The 21,242-nt window shown below is 37.2% G+C and overlaps 1 protein-coding gene and 1 long non-coding RNA gene across 3 annotated transcripts in view; both read left to right on the top strand.

Moving 5' to 3' along the window:
- Positions 1 to 301: 301 nt before the first annotated feature.
- On the top strand, positions 302 to 2,241 carry LOC117335403. Its single transcript, XR_004534399.1, has 4 exons — positions 302 to 482; positions 644 to 789; positions 1,371 to 1,481; positions 1,717 to 2,241. It is a non-coding gene; the product is annotated as an uncharacterized LOC117335403 (long non-coding RNA).
- A 471-nt stretch (positions 2,242 to 2,712) lies between these two features.
- LOC117335736 (protein C11orf74 homolog) overlaps positions 2,713 to 21,242 on the top strand; it is a 30,791-nt gene continuing 12,261 nt past the window's right edge. Inside the window, exons 1-6 of one of the 2 annotated variants that reach the window (XM_033895910.1) lie at positions 2,713 to 2,841; positions 12,245 to 12,490; positions 13,168 to 13,331; positions 14,551 to 14,625; positions 18,688 to 18,793; positions 19,516 to 19,757. In XM_033895910.1, coding sequence (XP_033751801.1) covers positions 12,340 to 12,490; positions 13,168 to 13,331; positions 14,551 to 14,625; positions 18,688 to 18,793; positions 19,516 to 19,757 — 738 coding nt within the window. In that variant the 5' untranslated portion in view covers positions 2,713 to 2,841; positions 12,245 to 12,339. The remainder of the gene's footprint in view (positions 2,842 to 12,244; positions 12,491 to 13,167; positions 13,332 to 14,550; positions 14,626 to 18,687; positions 18,794 to 19,515; positions 19,758 to 21,242) is intronic. The other variant, XM_033895912.1, reaches the window with a different exon arrangement.

The raw sequence follows: 21,242 nt of genomic DNA, 5'->3' as shown, positions 1-21,242 counted from the left end.
AAAACGATAACTATATCAATAAATCGCGTACGTATGACTTTATCTCGTTTAAACCAATAACTACCGCGTTTTATACAGAAGGGAGACACCTTCCATGACGGGACCGACGCCCACACCCATGTCAGCAAACCAGGGATTGCCTCATCATTGGAACTGCGACGAGATGTAAGTACTAGTACATGTACGTCATATCTGTATCAGTAATTATTTTAAAGTATGTCCGTATGTAAATCTTATTTCGTTGGTATTGGTTATGTAATATAATTCTTTAAGGAGAGAGAGAGAGAGAGAGAGAGAGAGAGAGAGAGAGAGATGTAAACATTTGATTTGTGAGAATTCTATATATACTATGTTTTATTTTACAATGATGTTTTTCTTTCACAGGGACCTTACCGCCAACGAGGCTCTGTCCATGCCTTTGTGAGACAGTTTCTGGCCCTTGTTTACATGCCAGAGGACAAGATTCCAGCTGTTTTCAACATGTATGTAATAACAATAAATGCAACAACAATAACTACATTTGTATACACACTTTGTAAACATACAGTATTTTTATATTTTGCTTATTTTGCATTCTAACTAAAAAATCTCAACAGATGCAGACCCTTAAACATGTTTAATAAAACACTTGATTTTTTTTCAGACTGAAGGCAAAGACTGCTTATGTCGAGAGGCGATGGATATTAAGCTACCCCTGGGCCCCATCATGTTGGAGCGTGTTTGGACTGGCCACACGCACCAACAACGATGTAGAAGGTTGGCACAGACGTGTCAACGACAAGGCATCAGGTAAGTTGAATTGATATAAAGTAAAATTGTATTACGTACAATCAATGGAAAATGTTTTATAGAATACTTTTTGACACCTTGAAAACAAAAATTGACCTACAGAAATGTATATATGATCTATAACGAAATAATTAATTTTTCTTTGTTTTCATGGTAAATACTCAAATGTGATTGGTCGAAAAATTCTTTTCATTCTTCTATGAAAGAAATTCCGAGAATGGCGCGAAAAATGTGACGTCACAATACGACAATATTGACGTTGCGTATTGATTTGAGAAAAAGAATAAAATTGTACATAAAACATGTTTTAAATTAGAAATCATTTTCAAAAATTAATTATAAGCGTTGATGTCAATTTTTTTTTTAGTTTCATCGAGGTATGAAACAAATTTTGTTTGCAAACTTCTGTAAGAATCCGCTACGCTACGCAAAAAACTAAATGAAACTAAAAAAAAATGACATCAATGCTTAAAACAATCCATAAAAGTTATAGTTAAATGGCAAAAATTGCTATAAATCTCGGCACGACATTTAATTATGATAATGTAAAATTAGTAACAAACCTTTTCTTTCCTTTTCAGGAGGCAACCTCTGGATCTACCATTCCCTTACTGTTTGAGGAGTCACCCCTTCTTCCCCTGCAGAGGCGACTGGTGTCTGAGGGGAAGCTGAGCAGGCATCAAAAGAAACAGGTACGAACAGGAATATATATATATGATAAAGTGGTAAGTCTCAGGAACGTAATTGATAACCTTCGTTGCAATATCAGTCAGTAGAAGCGAGGACAAGAAGTGACACACAAGTCAAAGTCATATATGTTTATTGTGTTAATGATACGTTAACAGTCTTAAGGAAGTGGATACAAAGTTTGTTTTAACGTATTAATAGGCTGTTGTTATACGTAATATTTACCTTCTTCCATTTCAGACCCGTACCCACCAGGCAAAGCTCTTCGCGTACACCAAAGGAGAGATGTCCAGTTACTCCCTCCTCAAACGTTGTTCCAAATTGTCAGAGTGATTGTACAATATAAAGCGTGTAACGTGGTGATTTCACATCACTATATTACTATGCCGTATGGCTTATTGCAATGGGTTCTACTTTATTTTGGATTGTAAATTATATACATACATGTATGTATCCGTAATACTGTTTCTAATGATACGGTATAATGCGATGTGTGTAATATTACATTTCTTAATTATTTATTAATTATTACAATTCTGCACGATTACTTAGTAATATATGTCTATGATGATGTAGTATGAGGAGTGTAAAGTGATCTATTAAATCACTGTCCATGTGTCTGTCACTACATGTACATGTATGTAATGATGTGATCGTGAGCGTCAATGCATTATTTTTCTTTTCTTTCAATGTTATTTGTGAAGTATATTTCTTAACTTTTCATATTTGGAGGAAATAAAGAAAGAAATATTTGTACAATTTCTTAATTACATATATGTATGTTGTTATGATATTGTTATATGTGAATAAAATTAATGATGAAACTGAATCTTTATGAATGTGTTGTTGATTGATGCATTGTATTCCAATGCAGAAACTTTGGACAACAGTGAATTAGAAAATGGCAGATAAAGTATCTATATCGGTCATTTTATATTTTCATTTGATTAAATTCTCACTATTGATCAAAATCATATTCATGCCAATACTGAATGCTTTTGCCGTTACTGTTACTGTGATTGGTTAATGTTCCTCTGAAGTTAGAGTTGTCTCTCTTGATATATATGCAGCGTATTGGACGTCTGAAGCGGTTTGAACAGCCCACTGATGATGATGGGTAAACAAACAAAAATCAGAAAATTTCATAGGATTGCCAAAAGCGACCCTTGCTACTTTGATAAAATAAAACGAAAAAAAATGAAGCACGAAGAGCAAGGATCCTTAACCTGTATCTAAAGGGAGATCACTCCCAAAAATACATAAAAATTCCTGCCGAAACGTTGTTTACAAACCGATGGCGAAGCTACAAATGGCCACACGTATGTTTCATCGGACTATTGATGTTTATTATTGAATCTCAAAAGAGTAAGTAGCAGACGCTGTCAACATAAATGACAGGAATTAGGATATTTTACTGTACTAGATCTATAGTAGACTATAGTGAAGCAATTTGTTTACAGAAATATTGCTGCCCCCCCCCCCCCCCCCTCATGTTGTAGTCACGGCGTGTGATGTCGTTAGATATGGTATTGGTGATTAGGTAAAGAATAAACCGTTTTATAGCTTAACTTAGAAAAATTATAAAATTAACAATCCCCACGTATCGGCTACAATACTGTATTGTGCTGATTTACTCACCATATTTACTGAAAATCACAATCCCCTGTTTTTGTTAATCCGAATTTCCTTAGGATCTTGCTTAATGCCCCAAGGCAGTTTTAAATTGACTGGACTGTTGCTCATTAAACCACATGGCAACATCTATACAGCGTCCACCCACAGTGGCATGTCTAGTCTTATATTAAAAACAATAAGTCAGAAATATACCTGCTGTAAAGACATACATGTGCACCTGTGGTCAACCTACACATCTCTGGTCTCTGCTATAATGAGTGTCTTGTGGGAAATGAGTGTCTTTGGGAAATAAGTGTCCTATGAGGAATGAGTGTCTTGTGGCAAATGAGTGTCTTGTGGCAAATGAGTGTCTTGGGAGCAATTCATTAAATGATTATTTTTTCTGTAACAACATGCAGATGAACAGATTTGTCATATTAACTATAAGCTCAAAGTTACCTGGCCTCAATAAATGCCCAATTCTACCTTGTACACTGATTTTCTCATTTTTAACATCTACAAAATTGTATATACATGTACCTAGATACCTGAATATGCAGTAGGCTTATGCAATTGCATGTACATTATAATAATATTCTGCAGGTAGGGTGTAGCTAGCCTGATCATGAGTTTCCCCTACTCTCTATTATAAGCAGTACGTCCACCAGTCAGATTGTCTCAAGTTAGACCACCAGTCAGATTGTCTCAAGTTAGACCACGCTTTATCTGGCCTTGACACCATGTCTGGCATCTGGATAGAAAAGCATGAAACTGTTAAGAATGTTTCCTTTTTGTTGAAAATTTTTAGAGTTAAACATTTAATTTAGATCGAATTAAAAATGCCATGTCTGGTGAAACAAAATATTAATCATATTGTGTTAGATTAAAAAAAAATAATAATTTTGTTATCTTTCATGTTATATAACTAATAAAATGTAGCCTTATGTGTGTGGGCAAACATCACACGGACAACTTGTATAAGTTTCAGGTTTAATCAGAAGGCCTACAAATGTATAAACATGACATGAATAACGGACACGCGACGATGGACATAACATGAACGTAAATAACCAAGACGATTACATGTACAAATGTAGGATCTTCAATAAAATAACAAGTAATATGATCATATATTTAGAAGACTTACCAGGGACGGATGACTGGTACATTGTAACATGTTGTCATGCTGAGTGCCGTGTCTGGAATGATGGAAAAGTGTGCTGGTGCAGGGTATTGACAGGTGTTTAGCATGCGCACACACTCACCTGCTCACTACAATGACCAATCAGGACAACTTCCACACATACCTTACATTCCAATGCATGACGCAGTATGAGGCGCGGGAACTTACCTGTTGGTCAGTCAACCCTGACCTGTGTTATTATATAACACAATATATATATCCAACTGGCTACATACTCCCCCTCCCTGATGAGATGGCTCCTGGCATCTCAATTAATACCACGTATGATCAGTTTTAAAACAGATACATGGCATGCTGAGCCAGCAATTGTTCTAGAAACAACTGCAATTAAAACTAGGGTCCACAATTTACAGTTATATTGGGATTAACCCACTAGCCTTAATGTAACCAGGGCTGGTAACACCATGGTGCTACATATATAATACAGCAAAACAAACCGGTATACACTGTAGGTTGACCTAAACCAATCTTTACAGATAGGGTTTTGAATCAAGGAGATATCCAACACGGTTCACAGTAAGAACCAAATTATATGACCTTTTCAGGTAAAGGTTCATGTCCAACATAGCCACGAGTTGTGCGGTTGGGCCAGTCCCTACCAGCACCATCATGACTATAAGGTGACTGCATGAACAGTAAACAAAAGTAAATCACATATATAGCTAACATGAAACGGTGATAGTTAAAAAAACAACAACGATGAAATAAAAATTAAAAATTATTACCACACCTGGCTAGGACTTCTCTGGAGGTTGGGCCAGTCCCTACCATCCAGAGCGTTATGCCCTACAGGTATGGTTAAATATCAATTGTAAAATGTATATAAAAATGTTAAAATACTCATTTCATCACAGGAATGTTTTAACACAGATCCATAATCATGGTTTACTTCAGATCTAGATTTTGTAATGAACACTGCAGAGGAAACACCCACTGACCATAACGATCTGGAGGCTGTCTAGGTCTAGCTGACCTTCTTGGTTCAACAACCTCTGAACTGTCGTGTTCCTGGTACACTGTGGACTCAGCACTGTCATTAAGGCTGGATACCGGACCCTGATGCAAGTCTCTCGACAGATTAGTGAGGTCTGCCAAACTTGATCTCTGTTCAAACTCATTTTCCGTTATCACGGATATTGGATCGGAATTGTTGAACACAGGTTCTTGCATGGAAGGGTTTGGTACTCTCTGCAACTTCCGGGGACGAGTTGGTCTAGCAGGAGGTAACTCAAACTCCGAGTCTGACTCAGAATCAGACTCTGAGGATGATACTGGTAATGTGGGCTCTGCCCTTCGGACAGCAACATACTTTGCAGGCTTAACCTTTCGGTTCTGCGAGTTAGGAGGAACTTCCATTGGAATGGAGTTAAAGGGAAGTAGCATGTTACGGTGCAATGTACGGTTACGACCTTTGCCCGATTCATACTTCACCTCATATACAGGAATGTCACTGTTTGGTATTTTTATCACCACACAGGGTTCCCGTTCCCACCTGTCAGTCAGTTTATGTTTGCCCTTGAGACCTACGTTCCGTATCAGTACACGGTCTCCTATTTCCAGTTTGGAGTTCTGAACAGAACGGTCATAGCGACTCTTGTTCTGAGCAGATCTCTTTTTAGCTTCACTCTGTGCGGTTTTGTAAGCATTTTCCATCCTAGTTCGCAACTTGCCAACATAGGAGGTGTGATCAACCGCACCCTGCTGACCTGGTTCAGTACCCAGGAATGCGTCCACTGACAACCGTGGATGCCATCCGAACATGAGGTAATGAGGAGAGTACCCCGTGGCATCGCTTTTGGTTGCGTTATAGGCCTGGACTAGTGGAGCTATGTACGATTTCCAATCAGCCTTTTTATCTTCATCAAGGGTGGCAAGCATCCTAAGAAGAGTTTGGTTAAACCTTTCCACAGAACCATTTCCCATTGGATGATATGGTGTGGTCCTGGTTTTTTTCACACCGGCCAGTTTGCAAAGTTCTTTGATGATCTTACTCTCAAAGTTGCGGCCCTGATCACTGTGTATTCTCTCAGGAAAGCTATAGTGAACAATAAAGTTCTCATACAAAGCTTTCGCAGTTGTCCTTGCCGTTTGATTGCGACAGGGAACTGCCTGAGCATACCTGGTGAAGTGATCTGTTATAACCAGGATATCCTCTATTCCACCCTTGCACTTGTCTGCTGTGAGAAAGTCTATACAGACCAACTCCATAGGGTGGCTAGAGCTGATAGGAATAAGTTCAGCAACAGGTTTAACTGGTGCTTTTCGTCGTACACAACGCCCACAAGTCTCAACTTTATGGTTCACATCATTCTCTAGGCCTGGCCAGTAGAACCGTTGCTTTGCCAGCCAAAGTGTTTTTTCCTTCCCTTGATGACCAGTGTCATCATGCACACCCTTTAGAGCGAGGGAATGATACTGCTTTGGGAGCACCAACTGTTTAACGTTCTGACCGTCTAGAGAAGCGGTTCGATATAGTATACCGTCATGCAAACTCAATTTCTTCCAAGTGCGAAACATCTTCTGGACGTATACAGTTTCACCCTGTAGCCTTTTCCCCCTGGGAAGAAAACCGGTTCTCAATAGGTCAATAACCCTTGCTATGTCTTTGTCCCGGTGCTGTTGTACTTTCCAGTCGACTGCAGCGAATGAATCGACCGAACCTGTGTCCTCATTGGCCATATGAGAGACAGGATCATCCGACACACATTCCACAAGTGGTGCCACTGTGACTGCTGATTGACAAACAGCCTGAACAACATCAGAACATACAGACATGCGTGAGAGACCATCAGCATCAATGTTTTGTTTCCCAGGGCGATACGACAGGGTAAAGTTATAATTCGCTAAAGCGGCAACCCATCTATGCCCAGTGGCATCGAGTTTAGCCTTACCCAGCACATAAGTAAGTGGATTATTATCAGTGACGACCTTGAAAGTGTTACCATAGAGATAATCATGGAATTTGTCTGTCACCGCCCACTTAAGAGCAAGAAACTCTAACTTATGAGCAGGGTAATTCCGCTCACTAGGTCTTAAACCACGACTAGCGTATGCGATTACTCGCTCCACACCATCCTGTTCCTGATACAAAACTGCGCCTAAACCAAGGCCACTAGCATCAGTATGCAAGATAAATGGTTTTTTGTAATCCGCATAAGCAAGAACTGGGGGACTCAATAGCTTCTCTTTTAAGGTATCAAAGGCTGTCTGTTGGGGTTCCCCCCAAACCCATTCAGCCTTTTTCTTGACCTTAGTTTTACCTTTAGACTTAGCAGTCTTCTTTTTCTTGGTAAGGTCATGACCTTGTAAGAGTTTGTTCAGTGGCTGGGCTATTGAGGAAAAATCCTTTATGAATCGCCTGTAGTAACCACTGAAACCAAGCCATTGGCGGAGCTCTTTTACGTTGTTTGGCCGTGGCCAATCCCTAACTGCAGATAACTTTGCAGGGTCTGTCGCTATGCCCTCTTCAGACACAACATGCCCTAAGTATGTCACAGAAGTTTTAAACAACTCGCACTTAGATGGTTTAAGTTTCAGGCCATGTTGCACTAGTCTGGAAAAAACGGACTCTAACCTTGTCAGGTGTTCGTCAAAGGTACGAGAGAATATGAGAATGTCATCCAAAAATATGAGACATTCTCTAAGATGCATATCTCCCATGCACTTCTCTATCATCCGTTGGAAACTAGCTGGGGCACAGGTTAGTCCGAAACCCATTCTATTAGTTTCGTAAAACCCCAAGTTCCCAACAGAGAAAGCAGTTTTAGGACGATCTTCCTCAGCCACCTCGATTTGCCAGTAGCCGGCTCGAAGATCTAACTTCGAGAAATAGCGGCTACCTATGAGGGTATCAATGGTGTCATCAAATCGAGGAAGCATATATGCATCTTTCCTGGTACGCGAGTTAAGCATCCGATAATCGATGCAGAATCTTAATGAACCATCTTTCTTTCGAACCAGCACAACATTCGAAGAAAATGGACTGTTTGATTCCCTAATAACACCCGCTTCAAGCATATCTTTCACGTGCTGACGGACCTCCTCATACATACCAGGAGGAATTTTCCTGTAAGGCTGTTTAAATGGCCTTTCATCGATAAGATCGATTTTATGTTGTATGATGTCCGTGCATCCAAGATCGAATGGACTGGTAGAAAATGCTTGTTTCCAGTTTCCCAATACTTGACGAACCCTATACAGCTGCTCTTCACTAAGGTTCTCAGTGTTTAAGTTAATACCAAGATCTTCAGGTAAAGACTTGAACTCTGTTATGCTTGGTAATTCAGAAGCTAAATTGTCAACAACCTTAACCTGATTTACAGAACAAATAATTGACTTGGGTTGTATATAGATGGGTTTAGCAGTGAGATTACAAATTTTTACAGGTACTTTCACATTCGATACACTATTTTTCACTTTGAGAACCCGTGGACAAACTGTATACTTAAGGTTAGAGTTATCGGATCTGTTTTCAGTGATTATAGTGGAGGTATCGGGATCGAGTCCTCTGACCATGCCGTTGATTACTGTGGACTGGTAAGGATGAACCTTAAGAACTTTCTTGTTTAGTGACCTGGTGTCGAATGTACAAGAAATGCTATCCACAGCAACCTTCCACTCGGGTGGTAAAGTAAAATTTCCGGAATTCATAAAATCTTTGACAAGTCTTATTACATTGGTACCCATCAGACATGGGCATGATTTATTGTAATTTGTGTCCGGTACTACTAGTACTAGAACACTAAAGACTTTGTCAGACAGGAATGGCAATCGGACATCACATTCTATGAAACCTTTGATCTTAAGGTTCGAACCATTGGCTACTGTCACATCAAGCCCTAAGGTTGATATATCTTGGAGGTCAGGTTTATGCGGCAAAGTTTTAAAAAATGACTCTGAGATAGTAGAGACCATTGAACCGCTGTCTATCAAGCCCTTAACCTGAACACCATCGATGAAAATGTCACCTTCATTGGATACTCCTAAGAGTCTATCCAAGATGTTGGTTTGGCCTGCTGAAGATGATTCGGTCTCCGCTTGGCCTACCGCAGAGACCGTTACTCTTTTGGGTTATCAGAGGATTTTTGTTTGTCGTGGTTAGGTTTACCTCTGTGGTTACCTCGACCACGACCACGACCTCTGCTCTGTCCTTGACCCTGGTAAGATTTGGATTGACCAGACCTAGAGTCCAGTTTCTCCAAAATCTTATCAAATTTGGAGTCAATTTGAGACGACAATTTCTCCTCTAGTGCCTTGAGTTTACGATCAAACTCCTTAGACACATCCGTGACAGATGTAGCCTGCTGCTGGTCAACCTCAGCAGTAACGTTATGGCTCTGAGCTTTTTTCTTCTTTGAAGAATCCTGGCTCTTACAAGCAGTACTTGAGCACAGGTCCAGCTCTTTCTCCACTATTCTTATCTCCCTCAACAAATGGTCAAAAGACATGATATTGTCATATTTATGACGTGTCTGACTTTTGAGGTTATCCGAATATAGAGAAGTCCAAAATTTATGCCTGAGCAAATCATTTCTTGCTCCTTTATCTACAGAACCATTGTCAATGGCTATTTGTAAATATGACTCGAGTCTACAGCCAAATGTAGTTGCAGACTCTTCCGGCTTCTGTGCAGCATTAAAAAATTCCTGCATGATCATACCATGTGTGGCCACCTCTCCAAACAACGAATCTAATCGATGCAGGATATCACGAGGTGATGCCTCACTCCCGAGTGAAATCAAAGAACGCTTCGCGACACCTCTAAGCGAACGACGTATGGCCTGTATTAGGGTACTCGGAGATATGTCTGAATCCATCATCAGACAACGAATCTCATAGCGCCAATCCATATAGGCGACATCACCCTTAAGGGACTCACCTGAGAACTGAGGCACCTTGGGAATATTTTGTTGCTTTGTGGATGGGAATTCGTACAAAGAGGCATTACCCTCTATCACTGAGCTTGTTCTCAGCCTGCGAGTTTGTGTCTCCTCACCCAGTGCAACTATCGCATATTTCCCCAAGGCATTTAATGATTTAATTAGATCTGCCTCAGTCCAGGCCCCCAATTTAACCTCCGGCTGGGCAGCAAGTTCCTCTTGAGGAGATTCTGCCATTGTTGATATATTTATATATATATATCTATATCACAAGTTCTACTATGATGAAGCTATACAGTCCTCAAAAATTTTCAATACTACACGTTTCATCCAACACCTGGCTAAAAGTGGTGAGGGATGGATTCCGTCCTTATATAAAGAAAAACAGACGAACGGCTTGCGTTTGGCTCTAGTATACTTCAACAAGTCCAAGTGGAACCGTACAGAGCTTACCCCAGCAGCTTGATTAACCTGTTGTAGGTAATCGTTCAGGATCTTAATCCTTTCGACCAAAATCGAATCCTCTGTTTCAAATATTTCAGGGTTTTTATGACCTTTAGACTTATTCCACAGCTTGATACTGTATGGAGGTATCTCCAGGAAAGTCACAGAGACTGAAGGAAACTGAGCGATAAAGCTGTTGATTTTGTCAACATTCGATTTCACATAATTTTCACATTCAGTGTTAGACCTCTGTGCTAAGGTTATGCAACCAGATTTGGACTTGTTTGTAAGGTCACAGGTACCAAGCCAAACATACACATGTATTTGACCATAGGTTCTAACAACCTGATGTAGGTTCTTAACTAACCAATTGTAACCAAATTTGAAATCGCCACCTGGCTGGCACTGAAATCTCAACGTGAAGTCATAATCATTGATTAAATCAATGTGCCTTTTTAAGTAAACACCCTTGCTGCTGCTTAACAGTAATGGGGTTTTAACCAAATTTGGAGGGGCTTCCACTGGCCTTGTCAAAAACTTCTCTATCCTATTTGTATTGGACATATAGGCTAAAGATAAATATCACAGATATACTTAAGATGAAATACTACAATGATCGCAAGCGCAAAATGAAAATGATCTTACCTCACATTCTTGTGCAACAGGGTATCAGATGAAATGGGAAACGTGCAATGATAACTTCGCTGGCTGCCCATGCCGACATGATGATGAAATGATGATGAAATGGTGATGAAATGCAATAGGTAGTGCAATGAGATGAAAGTCCCTGGTAAGGTGAAAGAACAAAACAATTACACGAACATTCCAGGTAAATTACAGTCTCGGTACTGAGAACTCATAAATGTATTATATATACCACAGTCAATGAATAGAATGACTAATGCCTTACTAGGGGGTTTCCCAATCCACAGATCGCGGAATAGCGAGTCCGCTGTCCTCTACAAGGTTAGCGGTCACTTCCCCGGCCTTCAACCACGTTGGGCGCCATTTGTAGCCTTATGTGTGTGGGCAAACATCACACGGACAACTTGTATAAGTTTCAGGTTTAATCAGAAGGCCTACAAATGTATAAACATGACATGAATAACGGACACGCGACGATGGACATAACATGAACGTAAATAACCAAGACGATTACATGTACAAATGTAGGATCTTCAATAAAATAACAAGTAATATGATCATATATTTAGAAGACTTACCAGGGACGGATGACTGGTACATTGTAACATGTTGTCATGCTGAGTGCCGTGTCTGGAATGATGGAAAAGTGTGCTGGTGCAGGGTATTGACAGGTGTTTAGCATGCGCACACACTCACCTGCTCACTACAATGACCAATCAGGACAACTTCCACACATACCTTACATTCCAATGCATGACGCAGTATGAGGCGCGGGAACTTACCTGTTGGTCAGTCAACCCTGACCTGTGTTATTATATAACACAATATATATATCCAACTGGCTACATAATATAAATATAAATATAAATACATTGTATGATTTTTTGTCATTTTATAAGCTTAAGTTAATTAGCAGTTGATATTAAACTAATCACAAAATGGACGGGAAAGTCATGACAAATTAACCACTTTGTTTTTCTAGTGGAATTCACACTTTAATTTGACCAGAAGAACACGTTCTTGGCTACATGTACGTATACGGGAAGCGGAACCAAAGAAAGTTTAACTGTACAGGCTATGTCTGATATCTCTCTGTCACCAACACCTTCCCAGGAAAACCTTGCCAACGTAATGGATGCCTCCATGTACAATGCGATTGACACATTTATGGCCCGAGAAGAGCAATCGTATGACAACTTTATGAAACAGTTCACACATCTTACACACGGTAAACTGTTTGTTGTACACAAAACATGTAATAGCTTTTGGTGTTCATCCTGTTGACAATTTACTCGAAATCTGACTTCCTTTGGCAATCAGGGCCATTAATCCCATCTTGGTTAAAAGCTGCTATCCTGACAATGGCCTTTGAAATTTGAACTTGCATGTAAAGAAAGTCTCTAATTAAAATTGCAAATTACATACATGTTTTAATGAATATTTCGAGGTTAGTTTATTCATTTTGTGGGCAGGGGCTTAATAGTGGAGACCGACTTATTTGCAGACAGGGGCTATAATTTGTAGACAGGGGCTTATTTTGTGGATGAATACACTTAAGTTAGAAGTAGGGGCACAAATCAAGTATACTTTTGTATTGCTTTTGATAATTTTGATGAGAGTATTAATCATGTTATTGTATATCGCACAGTTTATCTTAAATGTTTATAATTTGGGTTAATTTTATGCTTTGTTTCCCTCTCATATTGGCTTTTTATTTTCAAAATTTTATCTTGTCCAGGGATATCATAATTCAGTTTTCAACAATTACATGAAATTCCAAAGGTTAATTCATTTTGATGCAAGAATATGTGTGATTGTGGCATAAGATGGACAAAAGGGACATGTCAATATCTTTACTTTTCATTTATTATCAAACTGTTCAATTTAAAACCTGGTGTTTTACAGATGATATTAAAGCAAAGATGCTCAGTAGAAGAACAGCGATGCTTCAGAATCTGAAAGCTTCCGATCCAAAGTCTGAAACTGAGGGCAGCAAGCAGAGTAGTGTAATTACAGACAACACTAACCCCGGTGTAGTAACGAGGGAGGAGGAGGGGCTGGAGGAGGAAGTAAGTATGTCTCAACTCTAGAGAAGGGGAGGTAACCCAGTCAGTGTATATGATATATTATAGCGGTTTTCATTTCATTAGTCCCCTACCGGTGAAACCAGGGGTACTATAAAGGTTTTCATTTTTTGTAGTTTTATTAGTCCCCTAGCGGTGAAACCGGAGGGAACTATAGGTTTCCTGTCCATCCTTCTTGCATGAAAGCATGTGCATTACACCAAAGTTTGTCAGTGATGTAGCAGCTTCAGTCCTTGAGGGATTTTGATCAATCTTCTCACAATGATAAAGGACCATAATATCTTGGACATGTTCAAGTTTAAGGTTTTTGGGTCAAGGTCACTTTAGTATGTTTCTATTTTTTGTGAGGGCCAGTAGGGGACGTGTGTTAATTGCTTGTTTTTCCCTGTCATATTTATCTGCAAATAAGCTCTGGTCACAAATAAGCCCATTAGCCTCTGATCACAAATACCGTAAGCCCTTGACCACAAACAATCCCCTGCCCTCAAATAAGCCCCATTTTTAATTTTTTCAGAACCATCAACTTTAAATTAGTAAGTTAAAAGTGGTTCATAATTAGATGGATCAATATTTTATAATCTCCACTAACCTCCCTGGCACATACTTCAGCTTGAGAATTATGATAAAATCAGAAAAAAAGATTGAACCCTGCACAAAAATTGCCAGAGTTTCTATCTTTTTCACATATTTGATTGAACAACTAATAACACAGGGGCTTGGCACGTATTCCTACCCAAAAATACATATTCATCTACTATTTGTATCACATAAATTTGTCCTCGAAAAATCTTTGAATATGCCATTCAGGGTTCAATATCTATCCTATATGTGAAACACTGGTATCCATCTTGGATTTTGATAATGTACTTGGAGATTATTGTCACTATTTCTGAGAAAGTGTCACCTTTCCCAGATTTCATTTACTGGTTCCTCTTTATTTTTGTGTAAATTAATATGATTGATAATAAGAACAAAACTTCAGTCATATTTAGTAATAGTTGGTAAAACATTTTGATAGAACAGATCATAAAAAGCATAAGATAAGAAAAAAGTGGTGGAAAGATCAATCTTATTCAGAACCAATATTATATGATCATGGTGGGTGCCAGGATCCAGCCTCATGGATCTTTTGTTCTGTATCATTTATGTGACCTTTCTGTGACCTATTTACATTTAATAAGTGATCCCATATTTACATATACAGGTCCTAGATATTGGTACCACAAGTAGTATTATGTCAAGTGGAATGGATAACAGACCTACCAAGTCGGCAGTCCAGGTAAGGAGAGTTAATCTGTATAAAGAAAGCTAATCTCTATAAGGAAAGCTAATCTCTATAAGGAAAGTTAATCTCTATAAATAGAGATTACACAACGAGTGGTTGTTGGATATGGAATTTATTTCACACTCGTAAGTTATTTTTTAAAAGTTACAAAAGACACAAGCTTTAGCGAGTGTTTTTTGCAACTTTTAAAAAATAACTTACGAGTGTGAAATAAATTCCATATTCAACAATTTCGAGTCGTGTAACCTGTTTCTACCACAATAATATCGGCTTGAATCAAAGGGAAATGTTGTCAAGTATAATTTCGCGTATGCAAATAAAGTGTAGAACCGGTGACGTCCGGGACCCGGTGATGTGACGTCATTAGATTATTGATGACGTCAATAACAATTGCAGCTTGGGTCAAAGTTCACCGTGTTAGCCAATCAAAATGCGTACAGAGTTTATACCACGTGTGGTATAAACAGATTGTTAATCAACAGCTGTAATGATTAACTGATGGTCTGAGAGTTGAATAACACAGGGTATTGTGGTAGAAGGAAAGCTAATTTCTATAAGGAAAGCTAATCTCTATAAGGAAAGCTAATCTCTATAAGGAAAGCTAATCTCAAATTTTTCCTGACGTTGTAGGTCTTATATTATTCAGATTTATCATTAGTGATGTAAAGCATCTGTCATTCGTCCATCTGTCTGTCCAGGCTCTAAATGTCTGATACATGTAGCTTATCATTTTTTTACTACATATAGCTAGCATATCTCATTATAAATACATCATATATAGCTAGCACATCTCATAATAAATACATCATATATAGCTAGCACATCTCATAATAAATACATCACATATAGCTAGCACATCTCATCATAAATACATCACATATAGCTAGCACATCTCATTATAAATACATCATATATAGCTAGCACATCTCATTATAAATACATCACATATAGCTAGCACATCTTATAAATACATCATATATAGCTAGCACATCTCATTATAAATACATCATATATAGCTAGCACATCTCATTATCAATACATCATATATAGCTAGCACATCTCATTATAAATACATCACATATAGCTAGCACATCTTATAAATACATCACTTATAGCTAGCACATCTCATTTTAAATACATCACGTATAACTAGCACATTTCATTATAAATACATTATGTATAGCTAGCACATTTCATTATAAATACATCATATATAGCTAGCACATCTCATCATAAATACATCACATATAGTAGCACATCTTATAAATACATCACATATAGCTAGCACATCTCATCATAAATACATCACATATAGCTAGCACATCTCATCATAAATACATCATATATAGCTAGCACATCTCATTATAAATACATCATATATAGCTAGCACATCGCATCATAAATACATCACATATAGCTAGCACATCTTATAAATACATCATATATAGCTAGCACATCACATCATAAATACATCACATATAGCTAGCACATCTTATAAATACATCATATATAGCTAGCATATCTCATCATAAATACATCACATATAGCTAGCACATCTCATCATAAATGCATCACATATAGCTAGCACATCTTATAAATACATCATATATAGCTAGCAAATCTCTCATGAATACATCACATATAGCTATCACATCTTATCATAAATACATCACATATAGCTAGCAAATCTTATAAATACATCACATATAGCTAGCACATCTTATAAATACATCACATATAGCTAGCACATCTCATCATAAATACATCACATATAGCTAGCATATCTCATCATATATACATCATATATAGCTAGCACATCTTATAATAAATACATCACATATAGCTAGCACATCTCATAATAAATACATCACATATAGCTAGCACATCTCATCATAAATACATCACATATAGCTAACACATCTTATAAATACATCACATATAGCTAGCACATCTCATAATAAATACATCATATATAGCTAGCACATCTCATCATAAATACATCACATATAGCTAGCACATCTTATAAATACATCACATATAGCTAACACATCTCTCATGAATACATCACATATAGCTATCACATCTCATCATAAATACAACACATATAGCTAGCACATCTCATAATAAATACATCACATATAGCTAGCACATCTCATTATCAATACATCACATATAGCTAGCACATCTTATAAATACATCACATATAGCTAGCACATCTCATCATAAATACATCACATATAGCTAGCACATCTCATCATGAATACAACACATATAGCTAGCACATCTCATAATAAATACATCACATAAAGCTAGCACATCTTATAAATACATCACATATAGCTATCACATCTCATCATAAATACATCACATATAGCTAGCATATCTCATTATAAATACATCATATATAGCTAGCACATCTCATAATAAATACATCACATATAGCTAGCACATCTCATCATAAATACAACATATATAGCTAGCACATCTCATCATAAATACATCACATATAGCTAGCACATCTCATCATAAATACATCACATATAGCTAGCACATCGCATCATAAATACATCACATATTGCTAGCACATCTCATCATAAATACATCACATATAGCTAGTACATCTCATTATCAATACCTCACATATAGCCAGCATATCTCATTATAAATACATTACATACAGCTAGCATATCTCATTATAGATACATCACATATAGCTACCACATCTCATCATAAATACATCACATATAGCTAGCACATCTTATAAATACATCATATATAGCTAGCACATCTTATAAATACATCACATATAGCTAACACATCTTATAAATACATCACATATAGCTAGCACATCTCATAATAAATACATCATATATAGCTAGCACATCGCATCATAAATACATCACATATAGCTAGCACATCTCATCATAAATACATCACATATAGCTAGCACATCTCATCATAAATACATCACATATATACATATGTAAGCACATCTCATCATATATACATCACATATAGCTAGCACATCTTATAAATACATCACATATAGCTAGCACATTGCATCATAAATACATCACATATAGCTATCACATCTCATCATAAATACATCACATATAGCTATCACATCTTATAAATACATCATATATAGCTAGCACATCTCATAATAAATACATCACATATAGCTAGCACATCTCATCATAAATACATCACATATAGCTAGCACATCTCATCATAAATACATCACATATAGCTATCACATCTCATCATAAATACATCATATATAGCTAGCACATCTCATCATAAATACATCACATATAGTAGCACATCTTATAAATACATCACATATAGCTAGCACATCTCATCATAAATACATCATATATAGCTAGCACATCACATCATAAATACATCACATATAGGTAGCACATCTCATCATAAATACATCACATATAGCTAGCACATCTTATAAATACATCATATATAGCTAGCACATCTCATAATAAATACATCACATATAGCTAGCACATCTCATCATAAATACATCATATATAGCTAGCACATCTCATCATAAATACATCATATATAGCTAGCACATCTTATAAATACATCATATATAGCTAACACATCTCATCATAAATACATCACATATAGCTAGCACATCTCATTATAAATACATCACGTATAGCTAGCACATCTCATCATAGATACATCACATATAGCTAGCACATCTCATCATAGATACATCACGTATAGCTAGCACATCTCATCATAAATACATCACGTATAGCTAGCACATCTCATCATAGATACATCACGTATAGCTAGCACATCTCATCATAAATACATCACATATAGCTAGCACATCTCATCATAAATACATCACATATAGCTAGCACATCTTATAAATACATCATATATAGCTAGCACATCTCATCATAAATACATCGATTAGCATGCATCCACAGCTACTTTTCTAGTGGGTTTTAACATAACTGAGATTTTATTTGTCTTAATTAATTTCTTTTAAGACCACAACATATTTTTGTTTTAATTTTTCAGTTTGACAACTTTGTTGAGCTAGATGAAGATGACGATGAGGATATACTTGAAGGCAGTGAATATATTGCCAGTTTTTCTGGTCAGAATCCTAGTGTGAAATTAGAAGGTTTGTGTGCTTTCTCTTTGTTACTGTAAAATCTGTTGTGTTAAAATAGTCACCAGTAGTACAGTACCTGTCAATCAAAGTGATAGTTAAGACTTTACCTACCTGTTACCGGTATACTAACATCTTTTGTTTATCAATAGAATTTAAAAATAATAAAAAATTCTTCAAATGATATTTTTATAATTTCTGATGATAGAATGGTATTTTTAGCAAACAAGTTGAAATAAGATAGAATTATATATTAGTAGGACGTAGGAAGACAATCTGGTATGATATATATACATTATGATATATGCAACTGTACACTTGATATCACTGAAACAAAGGTGTGTTCATGTACCATGGTTGAGTAACCATGGGTTTTAACGGTCATCTGACTTCCTAGCACAATCATGGTATAAATGCTTAGTAGCAAATTAAATATAGTGGGACTGATGGCCATTATGCATCTTTGATTTCTGACCATTCTGGATAATAAAAACACTTTGGCAGAACCATGTCAGGATCATTTCAGGCAAGTTTGAGCTGAATTCAACTGGTGGAACTTGAGAAGAAGTTTGAAATGTCCGTGGACGAAGCGTGATGACCTTTAGGTCATCCTTCAAGACAATTGACTTTAAAATACTCTTCTGTGACTTTGGATTAGTTTTCACATTGTTGAATTTTGTATAGTACAGAGTTCATGAAACTTAATAATGATAAAACAATATTTTTTGTCACAGAACCCTGTCAGTCTCATAATCAAGATCTAGACTTCACCAAAGAAACTGACAGCCAAAGGGAGTTAACTCCTGTATCTATAACCACCAAAGACCCCGGTGATGGGGAAAGCTCAGCTGACTGTGGTGGTCTAATCAACCCTGGAGAAGTGGAGGTTCTCCCGTCAGTAAAGCCCATCACACAGAACGACCAAACACTGGACTTCTCAGCCAAGGAAGGAACACCAATCACATTTGATCATCAGGTATTCTTTGTTGTGATGACCAAAAAGTAATAATAATAAAAAAAAATTATTGAAAAAATTAAATGCAATTTATTAAATAACTCTATTGTCGAATAAGCCCCCTCTCAGAATACAAAATTTTTAGTTCTAAAGTTTGGTGAGTGTTTTTTTGTGAACCACATTTTGGTAACTGTTTTAGAATTAAAGGTACTGTAAAATATAAGATCTGGCTTATTTATGAAAAGAGCCTTATCCATGGGCAATGAGATATTTGCTGGTTAATAAGGTAATAGAAAATAAACCAAAGTCTGCATGTATGTCCCAAATAAACTAAAGTCTACATGTATGTCCCAAATAAATCAAAGTCTATATGTATGTCCCAAATCAACTAAAGTCTACATGTATGTCCCAAATAAATCAAAGTCTACATGTATGTCCCAAATAAATCATAGTCTACATGTATGTCCCAAATAAATCACAGTCTACATGTATGTCCCAAATAAACTAAAGTCTACATGTATGTCCCAAATAAATCAAAGTCTATATGTATGTCCCAAATAAATCAAAGTCTACATGTATGTCCCAAATAAATCAAAGTCTACATGTATGTCCCAAATAAATCAAAGTCTACATGTATGTCCCAAATAAATCAAAGTCTACATGTATGTCCCAAATAAATCAAAAGTCTGCATGTATGTCCCAAATAAACTAAAGTCTACATGTATGTCCCAAATAAATCAAGTCTACATGTATGTCCCAAATAAACTTAAGTCTACACATGTATGTCCCAAATAAATCAAAGTCAGTTAATCAGCAGAGTTCAGAACGAGTTTGTTTATTGAGAGGTTTCAACCTGCAGATAAAATATGGCTGTATACTCATAAGATATTTTAATGCGTTTTGATTTTGAATAAAAAAATATACAGGTATGCTGATACAATCTTACATATTCTTGTTAGGTACTATTTTGTTCAATTTTTAGCCGAAGGACCAAGGTGAGCTTATATTATATGCCATACCGTTGCGTCCGTCCGTTCGTCAACAATTGACTTCTTCATAACCACTGATCATAATTTGACGAAATTTTGTCAGAAGCATCCCTATGGGGTGTGGACTCAAAATTGTACAAATGGTGGGGCTGACCCCCCAGGGGTCTGAGGGGCGGGGTCAAAAGGGGTCAATGTGGCTATATTAATATAAACGACTCCTTCTCTGAAACCAAGCAAAGGATATCGCTCCTATTTGCCTGGTAGCATCACTATGAGGTGAGGATTCAAAATTGTACAAATGGTGGGGCTGACCCCCCGGGGGCCTGAGGGCGGGGCCAAAATGGGTCAATATACCTATATTTATATTTACGACTTCTTCTCTGAAACCAAGCAATGGATATCACTCATATTTGCCTGGTAGCATCACTATGGGGTGAGGATTCAAAATTGTACAAATGGTGGGGCTGACCCCCTGGGGGCCTGAGGGGCGGGGCCAAATGTGGTCAATTGGGCTATA

Source organism: Pecten maximus, chromosome 10, assembly GCF_902652985.1.
Source record: "Pecten maximus chromosome 10, xPecMax1.1, whole genome shotgun sequence".
Classification (NCBI taxonomy): Eukaryota; Metazoa; Mollusca; class Bivalvia; order Pectinida; family Pectinidae; genus Pecten; species Pecten maximus.
This window is presented reverse-complemented; position numbering and strand designations above follow the sequence as displayed.